This window comes from Schistocerca serialis, chromosome 1, assembly GCF_023864345.2.
Source record: "Schistocerca serialis cubense isolate TAMUIC-IGC-003099 chromosome 1, iqSchSeri2.2, whole genome shotgun sequence".
NCBI lineage: Eukaryota > Metazoa > Arthropoda > Insecta > Orthoptera > Acrididae > Schistocerca > Schistocerca serialis.
The window spans coordinates 446,740,431-446,762,703 of NC_064638.1; the positions used below are offsets into that span (position 1 = coordinate 446,740,431).

General features: G+C 39.8%; 1 protein-coding gene across 2 annotated transcripts in view; it reads right to left on the minus strand.

Annotated features, from left to right (window-relative positions):
• The window catches only part of LOC126472802 (tudor domain-containing protein 7-like), a 182,102-nt gene that overhangs the window by 144,392 nt on the left and 15,437 nt on the right, over window positions 1-22,273 (minus strand). For both annotated transcript variants that reach the window (XM_050099961.1, XM_050099960.1), the window contains exons 3-4: window positions 4,809-5,029; window positions 1,866-2,012 (exon numbers count right to left, since the gene is read on the minus strand). In XM_050099961.1, coding sequence (XP_049955918.1) covers window positions 1,866-2,012; window positions 4,809-5,029 — 368 coding nt within the window. The remainder of the gene's footprint in view (window positions 1-1,865; window positions 2,013-4,808; window positions 5,030-22,273) is intronic.

The window sequence follows — 22,273 nt, forward strand, 5'->3', positions numbered from 1 at the left end:
AGTTCCATATCAGCACACACTCCGCTGCAGAGTGAAAATCTCATTCTGGAAACATCCCCCAGGCTGTGGCTAAGCCATGTCTCCGCAATATCCTTTCTTTCAGGAGTGCTAGTTCTGCAAGGTTCGCAGGAGAGCTTCTGTAAAGTTTGGAAGGTAGGAGACGAGGTACTGGCAGAAGTAAAGCTGTGAGTACCGGGCGTGAGTCGTGCTTCGGTAGCTCAGTTGGTAGAGCACTTGCCCGCGAAAGGCAAAGGTCCCGAGTTCTAGTCTCGGTCGGGCACACAGTTTTAATCTGCCAGGAAGTTTCATATCAGCGCACACTCCGCTGCAGAGTGAAAATCTCATTCTGGAAACATCCCCCAGGCTGTGGCTAAGCCATGTCTCCCCAATATCCTTTCTCTCAGGAGTGCTAGTTCTGCAAGGTTCGCAGGAGAGCTTCTGTAAAGTTTGGAAGGTAGGAGACGAGGTACTGGCAGAAGTAAAGCTGTGAGTACCGGGCGTGAGTCGTGCTTCGGTAGCTCAGTTGGTAGAGCACTTGCCCGCGAAAGGCAAAGGTCCCGAGTTCGAGTCTCGGTCGGGCACACAGTTTTAATCTGCCAGGAAGTTTTATGGTGTCTTTGTTGCGTCCAAGGTATTCTTGACTAACATGAATTCACCACATCCAAACTCACAGGTAACTAATGCTCACAATCATTACAGCCTATATTTACAGCAAACCTGATTTGCACCGTACTAGAGTCGTTACTTGAAATTCTATTATGTCACTATTGCAAAATCTGAATAGTCATAATCTTTCAGATGTAGAAACACACCTACCAACTTTCATTTTTCTTGTGTCAGTGTATTTCCATGTATCCTGAAATGGAATGCATCAATCACCTACACCCAAACTACCATGTACTTTCACAATGCCCAGAAATGAGATGAATTCTATTCACTCTTCTTTCCACATTTCCAAAAGCAGCCTCACAAAATCATAATCTCTGCAAGATATGGGCTCTTATAAAAATAACCCATTGATTTCAATCACACCTATCCTTAATGTTGGACAAACTATAAAATCTATGTTTTCATGCCTTGCTCATGGTCACTGCTCTTCCAATTCTAACCGATTCAAATCTGTTACATATCAATATTTCATCTCTTCTGAGGTTTTTTTTTTTTTTTTTACATTTATCTAATTTATCTAATCATTATTTGTTGCTTCATTCCTGTTGTATACATGTCATCTACATTTATCTTTCCCTTCTCTATCATGTCACTGCAGTCCACTCAGAGAGAAGTGGGGTTCCAACAGTTTCTATGGATTAGGTTGTTATTAAAGTGCTTCCCTCTTATTGCTTTGCATAAATATACCAGACGGGAAGCCCTAGCCACATGACATTCATTCATTACTAGGAAAGTTCTTTTAACATCGTCACAGTTAATCTCATCCCTACTCTTACCCGATTACACTGTTGACCCATCCGAATGACAGCAGGAAACTTAAAACTACCCTTTCTATCTTCTTCTCTGCCATTTTCACCTTCTTAAACTTCAATTTTTATCTTACTTGTGACTCACTGCTTTCAAAATTGCCGTATCCTGCAGTTTTTCCTAGATGTAGAGTCAGGGTAACTTTAATGCCTATTCTTAAAGTAAGAATCAGTATTCCAAAATCCAAACAATTTGGCAACCTTCATATTTCTGTGAGAATGTGTTGCTGCCTTGAAAGTCAGTATTTTTAATACCATCACAATTTTTTATTGCTGTGTCACATTCAACTAAAGGAAATGCTATTTCAAAGCACATAAACAAAGTAAATATAAAAGAGACATAGCTAATGTTATAAAATCTTATTTAACTGTTCAACAATATTTGATTACCACTGAGTTTGACTGATTATTTGACTGAGCTCCTTTTCCACTGAGTGTGACAGTAATTGGCTGTCTTCTAGAGGAAGGCTTCGATTCAGGTTTTTTGGAATTCCACTTGTTTCCTGGCGGAAAATTTCGTGATCTGCTTGGCGCAGCCTATAAAGACAGACAACTCAAAATACAATTCTACCATTAACAATAAATATTTGGTTTGATATGGGTAATAAAGTATAGTATGTTCACAACGCCCAGAATGAGGGGTCCCTAGTTACGTATCAGCGGGAGCCTGTAGAAGTCAGTCAATTCAGGCCAAGAGTGTTCTGTGTTCGACCACTGCCAACAATGGTGATCTAACAATACTCTCTCTCTCTCTCTCTCTCTCTCTCTCTGTGTGTGTGTGTGTGTGTGTGTGTGTGTGTGTGTGTGCTGTTCTGCCAAAGCAGTAAGCACATTGCTGCACACTCTGTTCAAAAAAGGACGCAGGCAAAAGTAAGTTGAAATTTTTGTGTCTATCAAAAGATCAATGCATGAAGTATGCATCATCATCATCATCATCATCATCATCATCCCCAAAACCATCCCTCTCCCACCCCTCCCAGAACATTGTGAACAAACAATAAATACACATTAACACAAATAAACACTAACTGTTAGTGTGGTGTGAATGTAAGCTTCATAATGATGATAATATCTACAAGTGGATCCAAGTGTCTACATAACAACTATCAAAATATTAACAAAAGTGGCACAACAGTGGCAACAGGTGTGGGTTAATTACAACTGCTCACATTTGTCATGTGGAAACCCAAACTCCCCTCAATTAACTGAAAGAGATACAAGCAAATGAAAATGCACAATATACCTTACACTTTGATGACAAGTCCATAACTTTCCTGATGAACCCCCTTTCCTCTGTTCTATCTAAACTCAGTTCTTAAGTATATTAGAGCCATAGTTACGGTAAGACTTATTTCCCACATTATATAGATACGTTCCTCAAAGATTGCATTTTCAATTTCACGAAGACTGACTACTTCAAATGAGGTGTACTGTAAAATGTTCATAAATACATCCAAAAGGTACAGACATCAAAAAAAGTTTTGCATCACCTCAGTTCCGAGAGTTCCGGGAACCTGTAACAAAAAATTGGAATATAGATCAACATAAACAATATTTCCGGCCTTTTTATTGCTCATGAAAACCACACATTGCATGTTGTACCACCACACAGCGAGACCTTCAGAGGTGGTGGTCTAGATTGCTGTACACATCAATACCTCTAATACCCAGTAGCACATCTTGCATTGATGCATGCCTGTATTCGTTGTGGCATATCCCAGGCATGTTCAATAAGGTTCACGTCTGGAGAACATGCTGGCCATTCTAGTTGAGCGATGTCATTATCCTGAAGGAAGTCATTCACAAGATGTGCACGATGGGAGCACGAACTGTCGTTCATGGAGACGAATGCCTTGCCAATATGCTGCCAATGTGGTTGCACTGTCAGTCAGAGGATGGCATTCATGTATTGTACAGCCATTACGGCACCATCCATGACCACCAGCAGCATCCGTCGGCCCCACATAATGCCACCCCAAAATATCAGGGAACTTCCATCTTGCTGCACTCGCTGGACAGTGTGTCTAAGGCGTTCAGCCTGATCAGGCTGTAACCAAACACCTCTCCAACGATTGTCTGGTTGAAGGCATATGCGAAACTCATTGGTGAAGAGAATGTGATGCCAATCCTGAGCGTTCCATTTGGCATGTTGTTGTGCCCAATAGTACTGCGCTGCATGGTGTCGTGGTTGCAAAGATGGACCTCGCCACAGACATCGGGAGTGAAGTTGCGCGTCTTGCATCCTATTCGGCACAGTTTGAGTTGTAACACGACGCCCTGTGGCTACACGAAAAGCATTATTCAACATGGTTGTGTTGTTGTCAAGGTTCCTCCAAGCCATAATCTGTAGATAGCAGTCATCTACTGCAGTAGTGCCCCTTGGGCAGCCTGAGCAAGGCATGTCATCGACAGTTCCTGTCTCTCTGTATCTCCTCCATGTCCGAACAACATCGCTTTGGTTCACTCCGAGACACCTGGACACTTCCCTTGTTGAGAGCCCTTCCTGGCAGAAAGTAACAATGTGGACATGATCAAACAGCGGTATTGACCATCTAGGCATTGTTGAACTACAGACAACATGAGCCATGTACCTCCGTCCTGGTGGAATGGCTGGAACTGATCGGCTGTCGGACCCCCCTCCATCTAAAAGGCACTGCTCATGTATGGATGTTTATATCTTTGGGCAGGTTTAGTAATGTCTCTGAACAGTCAAAGGGACTGTATCTGTGATACAATATCCACAGTCAACGCCTGTCTTCAGGACTTCTAAGTACTGGGGTGATGCAAAACTTTTCTGATGTGTGTATTTAATAACTATCATATAAATGAAACTGCAATCTATAAAGGGATGGAATATGAAAGTATTACATGACATTATGTACACTAAGCATACTCATGCTACTGTGTTTGTCGCATTAGGTTTTTTTTTGTCTGAATAGCTTGTATGTAATGTGCCCAACATTCAGACTAATCATCATACATACATAAAAATAAGGATATATTTCCCAAATAATAATGTAAAGTCTAGCCCAAAAGCATCAGTAAATACACCACCATGTTGATAAGCTGCTTCCATCCCAGTACAAAATTCTGTGGATTTCTTTCAACCAATACAGTCCTAACTGCACTCATATCTTCCTCCTAAAGCAAGCAAAGAAGAAGAAATTATGAAATTTCCTCTTGTACCTGTTGACCTTTAACATCTGTTCTTGAACTTTTTAAAATAATCACATGTAGCACCACTGCTGTGATTTGTAAAGGATTGGGGAAGTTTTACTCCCATAATTTGGAAAAAAAATTATCAATATGCCATAGCAAACCAACAGTACTTACATTCTTCAATGGAAATTTCAGTTTTTTGGGTGCAGACTTCTGCTTAGCTACCAAAGCAGCCAAATGAGCAGTGTTTTCTTTAGGGATGGTATCAAACATCAATTCACCATTTGAACCAGTGAAAATTCGCATATCTTCAACAGTCTTTAGAAAATGTTCCAAAGATGAATAACCCAGTTCTCTGTACGGAATGCTATGTCCAACTAAGGTTCTGTAGTCTCCTAAAGAAAATAAATATTCACTATTAAAAAATGAAAACAACAAAACAAACATTTTTTAACATTGTTACTAATAAACTTTAAAATACTGAACAAGTGGGAAAGGCTTTTTTGCCGTAGTAAAACAAATCTATCACCCCACAGTTAACATTCTCTCTGGGTTATCATTCTTGTGCAACTGTGTTTTTGACAGTTTCATGAGCAACCATCCACTGTTAATAATTTTTTTTAGCTGAAACTTGAGCTTGATGCAACGGAGAAAATACACAAGAAAAATAAAATTTTTAAGAACAAATACAACATGCCCTATTACACCCTTGATTGAATTGTTTTGTATTTGGAGTTGGCAAGAACAGCCATGTTGTTTCAAATAGCCAAGTCTTATGGCTTTGTTAAACTAGTCTTAGTCACATCTCAAAAAATTTAGAAGGGTTCGGCTTGTGCTTCGGCCTTTCTTCCTGACTTTCTCAGATGGTAAGTTTGGACATAATAAATAGCTTAAGCAAGTCTTTCCTTATCCTGCCTGGTAAGTCTTTCCTAAACCCAGCGTTCTGAGCAACTTTTCCGTAACTCTCCCCATTTTCTAAACCTCCTCTTCCTTCATCCCTCTTCCTCCCCCTTCAACCCTTCTGCCAGGACGAGGAGCAGGAGGAGGAGGAGGAGGAGGAGGAGGAGGAGGAGTCAGTCACTCCAAAAGCTTGCAAATTTTCACTACTTTGATAATGTGTTTTCTCTTGCCACCAACTGGCGAATTAGTTATCTATCCACTCACATTTTCAAAAACTGATTATTTTCACTGGTTAATAACATAATCATTAGAAATGAGAAGTTCTGTATACACCCAGTCAGTCTCAATACTTAGGCTAGAAACACACATTCACCAAATCTGTTATGTAACAACAGTAAGCTTAGAACCTTACCCACTCGATAAATTTCTGTAGTTGCCCACGATACAGGCTCACACACTCAATATTTATTGCACAATATGTACCGCAAATACTGAGCTGAGATCAGTATTGATAGTTTGCACATTATACTGAGAAAGCAATCCTGCCGGAGGAACATCCGCAATTCAGTATTATAGTAGAGATTAAAAATACTGCACAAGTTGAAAAGTTTGTTCCCCCCTCCCCCATCCTTAGACCACGACCAATTTTAGGCTATTACATGCTCATCATCAGGTGATGCTGCAAATAAACAAGAGACTGGAGCTAATAATAATTTTTATATGCACTAGTACACATGAGAAAAGCAAAAAAGAAGAAACATGTAACATTTTCAGAAAACATAAGTTAATACCGAAGTGACATCAGACAATACAATGGATAACAGCCTGGGTAAAGAAATATGGAATGAACACCATAATGCTTACAATTTGCGTTGCGAACACAAGCGCCATGACAGAGAGAATAGAACGTGGTGTTCTACCAGCAAGCGCAGGGCACAGAGTAGCTTACATGAAGGAGGAAGTAAACTGGTAAACTAGATTGGCAAAACTATTGCCAACAGTTGATAGGAAGAATAATGCCAGACCAATTAGCCCAATCACTCAAATTTAAATTAGTGATTTACATGCAAAAGGGAAAAAAAATTACAAAAAAAAATTCACGAAAAGCATTAAGTGCACATTATGAGTGGTAAAAGAATATACTGAAACAGGGGTGGAATAGAACTGAAGTAAAACTCCTAAATGGAAGCCTGTGCAAAGCTTACGCATAACCCGTAAAACACTTTTTCTTCTTTTTCATTTGTGCATAAGCCATAAAACACAATACATTTTTTTCTTTTTCATGAGTGGCACACAAATTTTAATTTAGTTGGGACACCTATGGTAACGTGGAATAATGGGCCACACTCACGAGCTAAAAGAACATATACATGTGTCACTCCTATTAAAAAACAACTTGCTGCTAAGCAAAATGGGCGGTAGCTCAATCTTTAAGTCCTCACTTTGAAAAACTCCTCTAACTTTTAATAGTTAGCAGTAACATCAATAAAGGAAAACATTGAAAGTAGGAGCAATACAGCAAGGTAACAAAACTTAAGTAAAAGTTGGCAACTCAACTAGGCTTACGTAAGATAAGACATGAAACAATTAAATTCTGCATCGTGAATAACAGGCAAATTTAAATTTAATGACACAGATAATTATGCACAATAACACACCATAGTCATAGACTAAAAAATTGAAAATATGCAAACTTCTAGTCTTCACTATGGGAAATAGTGAAACACATTTGCCTATTTCCCATAGTGAAGACTTCAAGGTCCAGCCAGTTTCTATCCTGCATAGCTGTAAAATGTTCTTTTTTAATAGAAGTTTTAATATTTTTACTTTTTAGTCTGTGACTATGGCACATTATTGTGCATCATCTGCATCCTAAAAAATTAAAATTTGCCTGTCATCCATAATGTAAAGTTTATTTAACTCTCACATCTTTATCTTATGCAAGCCTTGTTGAGCCACTGGCTTTTAGTTAGCAGTGTTATTACCTTGCTGTATTTCTCCTAGTTTCAATGTGTCCCTTTATTCCCATTACTGTTAGCTATTAAATAATATACAGGTTTTCGACAGTGGGACTCTTTTTGCTTAGCAGCAAGATGTTTTCGTTAATAGGAGTGACACTTTTATGTTCTTTTAGTTCATGACTATGGCATGATATTCCACGTCACCATATGTTTCAACACTAAACTAAAATCTGCATGCCACTCGTGAAGAAGAAAAAGATTCATTGTGTTTTACGGTTTGTGTGTAAGCTTTAAGTTGCTGGTTTCCAGTTAGGAGTTTTATGACAGTTCTGTTCAGACTCCTTACCATCCATAACGTAGTCTTAATGCTTTTCATGCAACTTTCTCTTTAATATTTTCTCATTTTTCATGTAAAATCACTAAGTCAAATTGTGAATTGCCAAGTTAGTTGGTCTCATGTTATTCGTCCCATCAACAGATGGCAGTACTTTCACCAATCTGGTTTATCAGTTTACTTCCTCCTCTGAGTAAACTGCTCCACGCTCTGCACTCACTGGTGGCACACTGCATCCTATTCCCTCCATCGTGGCACCTGGGGCTGCAAAACAAAACTTCAGTGTCCTGATGCTCCTTCCATACTTCTTTACCTAAACAGTTGTCTGCTGTACTGCCTGGTATCACTTTACCATTGATTTATGTTTCACAGCACCTAACCCCACCGCTTTTGGCTAAAAATGTTATATGGCATTTCTTTTTTGTTCCCTCATGTGTACTAGTGCAAATAAAAATTATTATTAGCTTCGATTTCTTGTTATTTTGAGTATCACATCTGATGATGGGCACATAATAGCCCGTAACCAGTTGTGGTCTAAGCATTGGAAAATAAAAAAGCTTTACAACTGAAGAGGTATTTTCTATCTCCACAATATTGAAGACGATGATACAGAGAACTGACACTCATTCAATATAATATGCACTATATTGTACCATGTGAGAGAGGTATTGTTCAATACATATCAGTTCCTGGTGAGACCAAGAGAAATTCAATTCCAAATGAATTTCTGCAAAGCAAAGAAAAAGTAAATAATAACAATCAGCATGTGAGCTGGAAGATGTAAATGAAAGCACTATGTGTTACTTTAAAGAAATGAAGTTCTTTGTTTGATCAGAAAATCCCAGGTGCCTCATTGTTCTCAACAGCACCGGAAATTGAAAACATGGCGTCATGACAGTACAGTGAAACATTTATTTTTCTTGCAGCTGTTCTCATAACTGACAAACAAAATCTTGTCGGCTGTCTAGTGAATATACACGTTTATTTTTCGTGCAACATTTGTCAAAGTTCATATTAAGATCATGTAGATTTCCATCATCATTATTGTTTTATCTTTTTTGTAGCAGTAGTTACAGAAGAGAAATACGTGGAAAACATGTACATGATAAATTTTGCAGTTCACTTGTTTAATTGTAATTAGTAGTAGTTGTGGCTTACCAAACTATGCTGTGAAGTAAGAGTCCCTGATCCACTGAAATACTCAAAAAATGGTTCTCAGACTTGCTTCCATATTGCACAACTTCTCCTTGTGTTTTGAAGGGCAAGCAACTATGTCACAATCCATACAAATTCCATATCATCCATTGCAGACACGTTCTTTTTGTAGGCAGAGTTCTAACTGATGCATGTCAGACATAAATATTGCACAGTGATATTGTGCCATTCTCTTTCACATAATATATTGACACAATATCATTATGTTAATAATACTGAATGTGTGACAGTTGCTTTACAGACTATATAAACCAACTTCGCTCTGTCAAAAACACCTGCAAGTCTACAAAGACAGTGTAGACAGCTGAATACATAAATAAAAATAACTTTTATACCTTCATGTGAATGATGTATATAAATTTTTTTTAAATGGGAAAGTCATACGATGTTTTATGAATCAAAGCAGATCAGATCTTGTCCAGAACACGTAAAGGCCATAATGTATGCCTCTGCTTCCATAATGAAAATACAGAGTTACTGTTACCCTAAACTGCCTGTGCGCTTCCAACTATGACTAAGGAACTATGCAACATCATTTATTTAGTTATTTATTTATTTATTAATTTGTGCAGGGAGATAAAACATCAACAGTCTTAGCCAGCTATTGCCCACACCGAAACTGAGTTTATTGTGCAGATTCTCTCCCTGTGCCAGTTCCCTTAAAAAGTAGTAGGAAACCCTTCACTAGTTCTTTATTAGACACAATTTCTTCAGGAATCAATTATCAGAATGTTCTGTGTCTTAAGTAATGTCATTATTATTGACAGTGCTTGTTCAACACACAGTATCATCTACGAAAATTGTGTAATAGGTGAAGTGCTCACAGGATTGGCAAGCGCTGTGGTGACATATCTGCCTCTCACGAGTGATCTGTTCAGTTCTTTCGATGAGTGTCTACACAATCTAATCATGTGAAGGAAACTGAAGTGTTAGAACCACTTAATTTTGTAGGTCCAACGAAAAAGTCTTATGAAAAGTGTTCTCATTCATACATACACACCGTGAACACAACATCAAGAATTACAATACCGTTTACATTGATCTGAAACATGAGGAGCTGGTGTTGCATATTGATTTTGTAAAGAACTGCATTATCAAAAAATCAAGGAAATGAAATGTGAGCTCACTGAGCAACAGACAACATGCAATTCAGTGGCATACGGTCCTCCATATGAGAAAATAGGTCTGTCTTCAGTCTTAAAGGGTGTAGTATCTTATTCACTGAAGCATGGTAAATATGCCATCACCGTATTTCATAGAAGCACATTATGTGATATTACAGAACAAAAATCTAACAATCAAAAGTGCACACTCAGTCAAATGCAGGAACATTACAATTCAGAAACAGATTTATGTTTCTCCAGTTTAAATATCATGTAATGGGCTTCGGGTTTCCAATTTATTTGAACTTTTTTGAAATATCTCATGAAAAGGGTGCTGTTGATAAAACATAAGGGGATTAAATGAATTTTGTTTGGCCATGTAAACCACAAGGAGAAAATGTTCAACAAAAATAAAGTTTCTTAGTAAGTACAATAAATCTGATTTAAGCTTTCATATTTCCAGAAGAAGATGGGCAGACCTCACATTTTAAGGGAACAGATTAAAGAAATTTCCTTAGAGCCATTTTTTATCATCAGAGGGAGCTTATGTTTAAGGAGCCGATCCATATGACTGAAAGAATTTTATGAAGAAAGCATCCATCCTTAAGTAGTACTTAAATCTGCTTAACTGATGGCTATTTAAACTTTTGCAGGGGCAAACTTTCATGCTATTTTCAAAACATGTCCTGCAATCTATGTTGTATAAACTGACTGCACTTGTGTTATGAATCTGTGTAGTTGCATTAAAAAAAAGAGCAACAGCAAAGTGTCGCAATCTTAACAGTACTGTTTTCAGAAATCACCTTAATGCAAAGTGCTATTTTATATCAGAGAAAATGAGACATGGGCATACAATAGCAATAACAGTTTGAGAGCAGCTACATATTTCATTGTTTTTTCCCCGTTTTAGATCCGCAGGTACTCAAACAACATTTATGCACTGTATATGGCACCTTCCCTGAGTCACATTCCTAACATTACCACAGCTTCTTTTAATTTGATATATCCTGGACCGGTCTGTAGACTAATCCACTGCAGTAACAAAAAATTATACTAAAATAGTACAAACCTATGAGCAAAAATTAATGTAATGGGCCATTGCACACCAAGTGATCTAGGGGTTCCAGCTCAATTATCTTCAATTCTGTTGAAATGTGCACCAAATGTACCTAATAACTTGCATGAATTTCTGCGAAGCTTCAGCTTACTCTGTAATTTGGATGAAGTTCGACAATCCATTATTCCTGACCCAAAGGAGTTATGGCACTACAAATTATAATGCAGACAACTTTTTTTGCAAAATATGGGAACAGCCTAACGAACATGTAGAAGTCAAAAGACAGATCAGTCACATTACTCACAGAAAAGGAATTATAGCCTTGCAGATTGAAAAGAGAAAATGTTAATGTGTTATTAGCAAACTGCAGGAACATCCATGGAAAGGTCCCAGAATTAGTCTATCTTCTGAAAATAGAAGTGAACAACAGCAAAATCGTAAATTTGGGTAGGAATATACATCACAAGTATAGATTAGGCACCAGTCGTGGTAGTGTATTTATTTCCTTAACGAAATCTATAGCATCTACTGAGGTTACTACAGATTCCAAATGTGAAATAATTTGGATGAAATTAAGAATTAAAAGTGGGGCAAATATGTTAACTGGATGCATTTACTGGCCGTCTGTGTCATGAGTAATAGTGGCAGAATGCTTCAGACACAACTTGAGACTGTCACGAGAATGTTATCATGCTACTGTAATGAGTGGAGGCATCAACTAGCAAGATATAGAAAGGGAGAATCATGCAATTAAAACTGACAGTGGAGAAGTAGATCTGTATGAGGCTGTTCTGAAAGTTTTGTCTGAAAATTACCACACTTTGAGCAGCTAGCAAGAGAACAGATGTGTGAAGGCAATGTCTTAGACCTCCTAATAACTAAGGGAGGGAAACTTCTCATAACAGTCAACATCAAGAAATACGTTGTATGTCTGTGACAGCATCAATATAATATCCAAGTACACAAAATCAAATATTCATCCCTGAGGACAGAGATATTGAGCACTAATGGATAAAACTCAGAAATATTGAACAATATGCTTTAGGCAAATATGTACCTTGCAAGGTTGTGAGAAATGGAAAAGACTCACCGTGGTTCAATAGCCATATTAAAGAGTTGCTAAGAGAGCAAAGATTGCTTCATCCCCCAATTTAATCAAAGTCACAGCATACCGTAAGTAATGTGAATGAAGCATAACTGTGCATAAGAAGAGTAATGCGAGGAGCATTCAACAAATCCGAAATTAAAAATTTTGCCAAATGATCTGTCAAACTCCCAAGAAGATTTTGTCTTATGTTAAGTCAGTCACTATTCATTCAGTTACCACACATTTGCCAAAACAGATGACAACAGATGACTGAAATACAGCAATCTTCCAAAATCATTTCGCTGTGGAAGATTGTGATACAGTTCCAAAATTCAATTGTCGCACAAATTCCGAAATCACATATACTGAAGTAAACAATCACAGAATATAAAATCAACTAAAACTGCTCAACGGTGGAAAGGCAAGTGGACTGGATGAGATTTCTATGAGGTTCTACAGAGATTATGCAAATAAGGAAAAATACGCAGGCCATTCTGGTTTTCAAAAAGGATCACAGGACAGACACACATAATTGCAGACATATATCAATGATGTCAATCTGTTGTAAACTTATGGAACATGTTTCATGCTCGTGCTTTGTGATGTTTTTGGAAAACAAAAACTTTTATAAAAATCAACATAGATTTCGCAAACATAGATCTTGCAAAACTCCACTCTCTCACAGATGGTGAAAAAAATTATGTCTGCTGTGATGAATTTTACTTCCTTCTTATAGTGTGACACCACCATTTTGTATGTGCTACTGCCACTGCCACCTTAAGCAAGAAAGAAGGTTCAGCATAGAAGATATCAATTTTCTGTACCCTCTATCTGGTATCGTAAAGCAATCACTATGAAGATGGTGAAATTTAACTGTGAAATCTATTGCAAATAAAATTAAAACCTGTGAATACAGATGAAAATGCTATCCCTGCTACATAAAGATATAGTAACAGCTGTTGCTACATGGTATATCAAAGACGGACATCTGGAGATCCCATAATTCTGGTCTATCATATTACTCAATGCACTGTCACCAGCTGATCAATTACTCTATTGTTGCGATATTGTCTACAAGAAGAGCTTGGTACATCTTCTGCAACTCCTTTCATCAAATGTCCGACTTTGATGGCTTCTGTCATATTCGAATTTGCAAAGTTGCCAAGGGCCAAAACATTCATTTTGCCTTGACTTTGGGCCCTATTCTTCAACCATTCTTCAGCTAAACTGACTTGCTGTTGACTGTCACCTAATGTTTTCTTTAATCCAGCCTGAAATTTGTCCCACTTATTGAGCTTCGATTTGTTCTTTTCGAACCACTGTTGGGGTGAGCTGTCCAAGTAAAAGTACATATTTGCCAAGCATATCTTGTCATACCACCTGTTGTATTTCATGAATCATTTTGTTGGGTCCTGAACAGCATCTCTGAAAAACACCGGTTGATACCTGATGTGCAACTAACTTACTACTGGCTTAGCATCCATTGATCTCCTGAACATACAGACCATGGGATGATGTACTGCTTGTATTCCACTTCCTGTCCGTATAGGTGACAGCTCTTGCATTGTTTGATTAGAGCCATGATGATGTAGATGTCTTGAAGATACCTGGTATCTGCACCAAACGACGTCACTTTGAAACTGCACTCAAGTCCAACTCTGAAGGCAGAGTTGACAACGAAGAACAATAATTAGAATTGAAAGTACGTTTACTACTGACACCAATGTGCAGCCAGAACAGAATTGATCTCTTGGAATGAGAGTGCAGTTATTTAGACAAAGATTGAATATTCCAGGGGTCAGTATTTATACAACAGTCATAAATTCCAGATATACAAACACCAAACAAACTGTATTTAAACGATATATTTCAAATTGTCTTTCACCATTCCAGAAAATGTACATTATCCAGCATCAATTCGTGAATTTCAGAAGCAGTTCACTTACTTAAAGAAGAAAGCATCCAAAACCCTGATTTCTCCTTTCCTTGTTAAATTTTTTGTCCTCGTGGAATGCAACTGCATGATTCATACTCACTTCCACCAACTATCATCCATTTCATGGCCATAGTATGGCCTGTCTAAACACTTCTAGCACATAAATGTATTGATGAAAACACTGGTGAGCTACAGTGGCTCACAATGTTGCCAAACAGGTGCTACAATTAATGTAGCCATCAATGTTGCCTAGCAACATGGCTAGGCTATATTGTCCGCAATATCTAATTTATATGGTTGTGCAAATGTATCTAACACCAGATCTCCAAAATTGACACTGCCGATTTCACAATTGTTAACATCACAGAAAATATGAAATTTAAGCTTACCAGAGACATCTACTATCATTTTAGTGTCATTTCAGTTAAATATTAAGCTTAAATTTGGGATTTTTATAAATACATTTAAATATTGTTTGTTAATTTAGTGATCAATAAAATAACTGTTCCCATTTCTTTTACAAAATGTGCGTGAAGCTTTGATGCCTTATGAAGCCACTTTGCACTGGATTATACTAAACAATGTGTTCATAATCCCACACAGGTTACCGCCCTGCATTAAGTGACTTGGAAGTTTTTGTAGCTGTGTCAGCGTTGAATTTGTGATATGAAGGTGACAGAAGACTAATAAAAACCTTGCAGCTTCAAAAGCATTCTCTTCAAAAGAAGAACAGCTGGTTTATGCTTCTGCGAAGAAGCTCCAATGTACATTCATCATTAAGTACTACTACTCTTACACTGGCAAGTCTTTTACAAATACAATGTTTTACTCTTTTTGGCTAAAAGTCTCATACAATACAAAAATGTATGCACTTAATTTGTTTAGAAATGACTGCTTAACAAAAACTGCCCCTCGTGCACAGAAGATTTTTAACCCACAAGGAAAACTCCACAGATAGGTTTTCTGAAGCTATGGCCCAGACGTGCGACACGCAACAACAACAACACCTGTTTGTCCATTAACTAAAAAATGTAACTTAATACACAATTTCTGGGGACAAATATCCACACTACTTGAACACAAATGGAAAAGTCCATCCTTGACATTGCCTAGAAAGTGCTCTCAATGATAAGGTTGATGAAAGCCACACTCAGCAGTGGGCAGACCGGGTGCTCGCAGACAATTAGAAACATATTCCAAAGATGCCTTGGGCTCAAGGACAGTTGAGATAAAAGTCCCACATAGCACTGAACTTGAAGGTGGCTGAGATGATGGTCCAGCACAGCGTGGCACTCAAGGGTAGCTGATAGAAGCCAGCGAGTGTTGAATGGCAGGTGCTCACAGTGTTGGCAGTCATCTCCGTTTGATATGTTCCTGCACAGCAGAGCATAAATTGGCCGCAGATTGGTCGAGCAACAGCCTAAATACCCACCAACAGATGGATACTGGATACTAGCATGGCATTTAAAGGGCACATGATTTCATGTATAAAAGTGGTGCCTGCAACTGCAGCACAGTTTATTCCAGTCTAGACACCACACATCAGCAATGATGGCGTCACCCGATGCTGTGGAGACTGCTTGAGACATGGCCGGAAAAAGCATGGCAAGTTGTGTTAATGTCTATTATTTACGCATGATCTCTTGCAGTAATGCTAATATACAGCCAGGGCTGCGGCTACTCACGGCATACATCTGTAAGAGTAGTGGCCATGTCACAAGATAGCAGCCTGGTGTATACAATAACGAATTTTGTCCAATTTGTCCAGGCAAAAAAATTATTTGCATTCAAGCAGAGAGAGGAAAATACATAATCAAAACATTTGCTACAGAGAAACTTCAATGAAACGTGTGTTGCTTATTGATACAAAAAGTGATCAGAAATCGGATTTTCAAACTTTTGTGAATTATTTCTGAAGTGGCAAAGAAATGTGAGACTGTAGGCACAGCAGGCTGGAACACATTCATTCCTTAACATGTCCTTTCACTCAAGGCCTGCTAGCACTGAACTGAACTTCCAAAATAAAATCACTTGTGGCGCTTCAGGTGTGGACCTGTTTACACTTTTGGCATCAGTGAAAAAAACACTAGAATTAGTTAATTAATGATTCTGATAATATATTCATCCATAATATACACTTTGTTGACGCCAGATACAACTTCCTGGCAATTCTTTGTAACACATCCCTATAGGTACTAAGAGAAGCTGTCTGCCATTTTCTCCATAGTTCTAGAATGTTCATAATCTATCACAGTAATTGTAAACATCACACAATACTCAAACAAGAACACTGGCCAAGCGTCATTTCAGTTCTTCTCTCCTGCTATTTATAGAAGCACCCCTTGGTGCCAGGTAACAAAATTTTGGTTAATTATAGGTAGAATCTGGAATTTGAATGGTGGTGGTGATTTATGACAGATGGTGCTAAACAGCAAGGTCACGAGCTCTCTTGCATTAATGATATACCAAAGAAACTTGGGAAAATCTATGGAAAAAGATCAATAAACTAGAAAATTATGTTTCATCCCACTACAAGAATCGTAAAGCAACCCCAAGAAGGTGAGCTTCAGAATAGCCCGCTTTAAAATCCCAATGAGACACAGTGAAATAACTTAGTAAAATCATTCATAAAAGAGCTGTAAAAGCTGTTAACCCTTTAACTGCTCTGAACGTGTTTACACATGCCACCAGTCCTTCTACCCGGTACTCTGAACGTGTCTACTCGTAGACTGGTGGAGCGCGTAAACACATTCAGAGCGCACAGGGACAGGTACAAATGCGTGCGCATTAACACGTCCAGAGCAGTTAAAGGGTTAAAAAAGGAACAGACAACCACGCCTGAATGACGACTTACAAATAACACATGACCCAGCCACTCTGTGAAACATTAAGATCTCACACCCAGTACTTTGGGAAGAATTCCAGACACCACATAAAATCTTACGACATGATCAACACTTGCCTCGTTCTACTTAAAATAGAGGGAAGATCCTGTGGGAGACCCCATTCAACCCTCAGCTCATCATATAAAACACACTCAGTTTAAATATGTTGTACTGACAGCCATGTCCTGCATCTCTGACACACTAGGGGCTCCTCACGATGTAAGAGGAATCCATGTGTCAATGGGCAATGTCCCACTCTAAGCCGAGTAAGGGCCACTTCTCCACATCATCACGAGCACAAAAAGGTAATCCACGGTCACACTGAAGTCTTTATGGAACATAGTTTATTATTCCTCACTTCCAGCCACTGAGACTCCCACCAACATATGGCCTTCCTGGTCACAAATAAAGTGACAGCTCACAAAGGGACTGAACAGCGAGCAGGAGGATGAGGAGGAGGAGGAGGAGGAGGAAGGGAGCAAGCCTCCTTGGCCGCCACATCAGCGAGTTCATTTCCCTGAATCCCTATGTGCCCTGGAACCCAGCAAAGAAAGATTTCCTTGTTTTGCCTTTGTAAGAGAAGGAGAGCATCTTGCACCTGTTGCAATATCTGATGTATTGTGTACATTTATCCAATAGGGGGACGGGCACTTTCAGAATCTGAGCAGGTGATAAATTTTTTGTCATGACGTCATCTCATCTGCTCTATTGCTCTCAAGATAGCAAACAGTTCTGTGTAATAAACTGAAAACTGTTGTGGGAGCCCTATCCTGAGGATAATGTCAGATAACACGACAGAACAACCAAAAAAATCTCCCTACTTAGAGCCATCTGTGTAGACAGTACTAAAATATGGGTGGTGACATAAAATCTCATTAAACTCCATTTTAAAAACATAGTCTGGGGTACATTGCTTCCTGTAAGCAGTCAATTCTAAAAGCAATCAGGTTCTTGATAGTAGCCCTACTCTCCACCTCTGGCTTTGGACCTTAATGCCCCCACCTGTAATAACTCAAGGCTCTCCGTTGCACAGATCCCAAAGGGCCATGTTGCTTGTGGCCGATGAGCAAACAGCCGTACCAGTGACGGATGAACAACATAGCTGGATGCTGGTGATGTAGAAATGGAGAAATAAAAAGACATCGAACAGACAGAGGAGGCTCACCAGTCTCCGTACACAAACTAACAACAGGGCTCATGTGATAGACCCCTGTTGACAGCCTAATACCCTCGTGGTAAATTGCATCCAGCATTTTAAGATATGAAGGCCTTGCTGACCCATAAATATGGCATCTGTATTCAAGCTGGAGGTTGCACAAAGGCCTTATGAAGTTCGAGCAGACATGCCCTGTTGGCTCCCCAAGACCTATGACTCACACATTTAAGGATGTTTAAGAGGCCTTGAGACATCTCAGTTTCAGTTCTTTAAGGTGTGGCAACCATGTTAACTTCCCATCCAAAGTAAGACACAGATACTTCAACTTTCCCTTAAAAGAAAGAGTGGTGACACCCAGTTGTAAAATGGGTACATTAAACAGGTGGCAGAAATGATTAAAATCAACACAAACTGCTTTCTTCAAAGAGAATTTAAAATCTGTGGTGCAAGACCATTCCTCCAATCACCGGATCATCAGTTGCAATTGCTGAGTGACGGTGGCGAGGCTGGAGGAGGCACAGAAGATGAAGAAGTCATTCCCAAACAAAGAACATAGTACTCGATGTCACACAACGGACATAATACTGTTAATTGAAGTGGCGAAAGCCATGACACTTAAAATACTCCCTTGAGGAACACCACTCACCTGCATAAAATGGTCAGACAGGACATTCCAAACCTTATATCTAAAGTATCTGTCTGAGAGAAAGGACCGTATGAAGGTTGGCACACATCCATAGAATCCCCACTTATGGAGATGCGACAAAATGTTATGCCAAGTAGTATCATAGTCCTTTTCCAAATTGAAGAAAATGCCAATAAGGTGTTGCTTATGAAGGAAATCTTGCTGAAGTACTGCTTCGAGCAGGGTCAGGTTATTGAGTATGGAATGATGCCTCCTGAACCCACACTGGGCGTGACTGAGTAGGGACTTAGCTTCGAGAACCCTCACTATGCACCGATTGACCATATGCTCCAGCGTCTTTCCCACACAGCTCGTCAGGCTAATACTATGGTAACTATTGCAGTCTGTCCAATCCTTCCCTGGTTTTAAAATTGCGATTAAAATAGATTCTCTCCAAGAGTTGGGAAAGTTACCCGTCATGCAAATTTTATTGAAGAGCTGAAGGAGGACCTGCTTTGATCATCTGTATGCAACATGCTGTAAGTTATTAGGTCAGTTCCAGGGGCCGTATCACAAGCTACTGATAATGCAGAATCCAGCTCCCATGGAGAGAAAGGCTGGTTGTATTCCCCCTTGTGTCTCCCAGTAGTGACAGAAGGTGGGATCCTGGCTAGAATCAGCCGTAATGGATTTATATGATTCAGCCACTGTCTGAGCTATGTCCCTCGGCGATGTCATGAGAGACCCTTTTATTTGTATAGCTGCTACTGGCAGTCAAGAGTTCTGTCTTGAGATCCTCCTGATGGCTTCCCACACTTCACTTGCAGATGTGGACCAATTGATGGAGTTCAAGAACTCCTAAAAAGACCTCAGCTTACTCTCCTAAATTATTCTCCTCACCTGTGCATGCACCTTTCGAACGTTTGCAAGATGCTAATCAGTAGGGCATTGACTGACTCTGCACCTGATTGCTAAACGACCAAGGGATAGAGCACCTCCTAGGCATTTCCGCTGACTTTGGGATGAACACATTGGCGGCATGGTGAATCACAGCCGTAATGTGATCCGCCCAGTCCTGGATACCGTCACACTGCTCAAAGACAGCTAACTGCCTGTAAAGCATCCAGTTAGCCTTTCTGAACAACAGTCTCAGTGGCTTTCTTTTGGGATCTGCTGCATAAGGTGGACAGATCCAGATAGGGAAATGGTCACTACCATGAAGGTCATCGTCCACTGCCCACTGAGCAATGTCTACAGGAGCAGGCGAGCAGAAGGAGAGATATATGGCTGTAGATAAACCCGTAGCAGTGCTAAAATATGTATTTTGACACATGTTAAGCAGTATGAGATCTGTTGTGCGTAGCAGATCCTCGATTACCAGACCCTTGGGGGAAGTGGTGTTAGAACCCAATAGTGCATTATGTGCATTGAAGTCTCGTAAAAGGAGAAACGGATGGGGTAGTTCGTCAAGAAGATGAGTGAGGACCCCACTATCAAGAGGCTCACGGAGTGGTAGGTACACGGAGCACACCATAATTTCAACATGGGCCTCTTTCCGAACAGCAACCGGTTGTAGTGTTGTTGTTAAGGGAATAGGTGAAGAGTGAAAAGTGTCACTGAACACCGCAACCCCACCTTTTACCCTGTCACCAGTAAGGTTGTCTTTCCTGTAAAGGGGATAGCCTCCAAGTACAAGTGTGCCAGTCTCTTTAAAATGAGTCTCTTTAAGACAGAGGCAAAAGGGTCTGTCCTCTAGAAGGAGTCTCAATTCCTCCAGTCCAGGTGAGTCCCTTATCCATTTATATTACATTGGAGTATGGGAGCATTTCATCAGCATGACATTTATTTACCCTTGTCCTTGCACCGGGGTGGTTCGGAGCTAGTAGAGTGAGGCGGGTGGAGGGGCTGACTTGGTCTGGTGATGAGGCATTAAAATCCCACTGTCAGACGGCTGCGCCAGAATGACATCTGATGGCACCAGGGTCAGCTTTTGACCCGAATGCTGCAATCCTTTCTCCACTCCCTTTCCCAAGAAGGAAAAGGGGGAAAAGGGACAGCAACAGGCACTTTTCTTTGAAGAAAGTGGGCATTGAGAAGCAATCTTCTTTTGAAGTGCCTTCGGGCTGCACACTGTAAAATCATTAAAGGTCTCTTCTGTCGTAGCCGCATGGATTGTTAGGTTTTTAACTTTGATTTGGCACATGCAGGTGCGAGTACAGGTGCTGGTGGTGGATAATAGTACACTGGGTGTCGTCTGCATCATAGCATCTACCTTAGGAACGTGTTTCTGCATCTAGGAAGCATAAGAAGGGAAAAAGACAGAGGGTTTCATTGCCTGATAGTCCTTTTTGGCTTGCACATAAGGGATCTGCTTGGTCACTTTGATTTCCTGAATTTTGCATTTCTCTGCAAAAACAAGGCAGTCTCGGCTCCAGACTGGGTGCTTTCCAGAGCAGTTAATGCAGAATGCTGGAGACGGACAGTCAGTCCCAGCTCCGTGGGCTGCCTTTCCACATTTCCCCCGTATCTCTTACCCTCTGCAACTCAGCAGTGTATGGCCAAAACACTGGCATTTAAAGCAGTGCATAAGGTTAAGTACATAGAGCCTTAATCTGAGTCGGAGGAAACCTGCCATGATGTGTTCAGGTAGCATCGGAGAAATGAAGGTCACATTGAAGGTGGCAGTCTTCTCAATTTCTCCTTTGTTCTTAAGTGTCCTTTTCTCCACATCTATTATCCCCTGTGGTGCCCATTCTTGAATTCAGCAATGTTTACGTCTATAATGACATGGTAGGTTACCACACCTTTGCTGGAGTGAAGGAAGTTATGCAACTCAACAATGATATCATACTCAACCAACTTTTGTGACTTCTTAAGAAGTTGGTTGGTTTAAAAAGGGGAGGAAGGGACCAAACTGCAAGGTCATCAGACCCTTGTTCCCGGTAAAACAATTACACAAGGGAAAGAAGAAAAGAAAGGAGAGGTACAGCACAATAACAGGAGAATGGAAGAACCAGAAGAACGGCAGAAGGACAACCAACACTACTATGGACAAAACAGGAAAAGAATACCACAGAGAGAAGCAAGAAACAGGTAGAAGGGATAAAAGCAAGAGAGCAGATGACCGTGGCTGGGCAACCACAAGAATAAAAGGGAAAAGCCAGCCACTCTGCAACACATTAAAACCTCCAGCCTAAAAGCACTAGCGTGGAGGACACAGAGGGACAAAGGACATGCACTAAAACTTAGATCGAATGATAAAACCCACCCTCATGAATAAAACATAAAACTAAATCAGCCAATGAGGCGTTGTCAGATATAATTAGTGGCAACGAGTCCGGTAACCCAAGATTCCATCACTGGGAAGTCAAATTGGGACA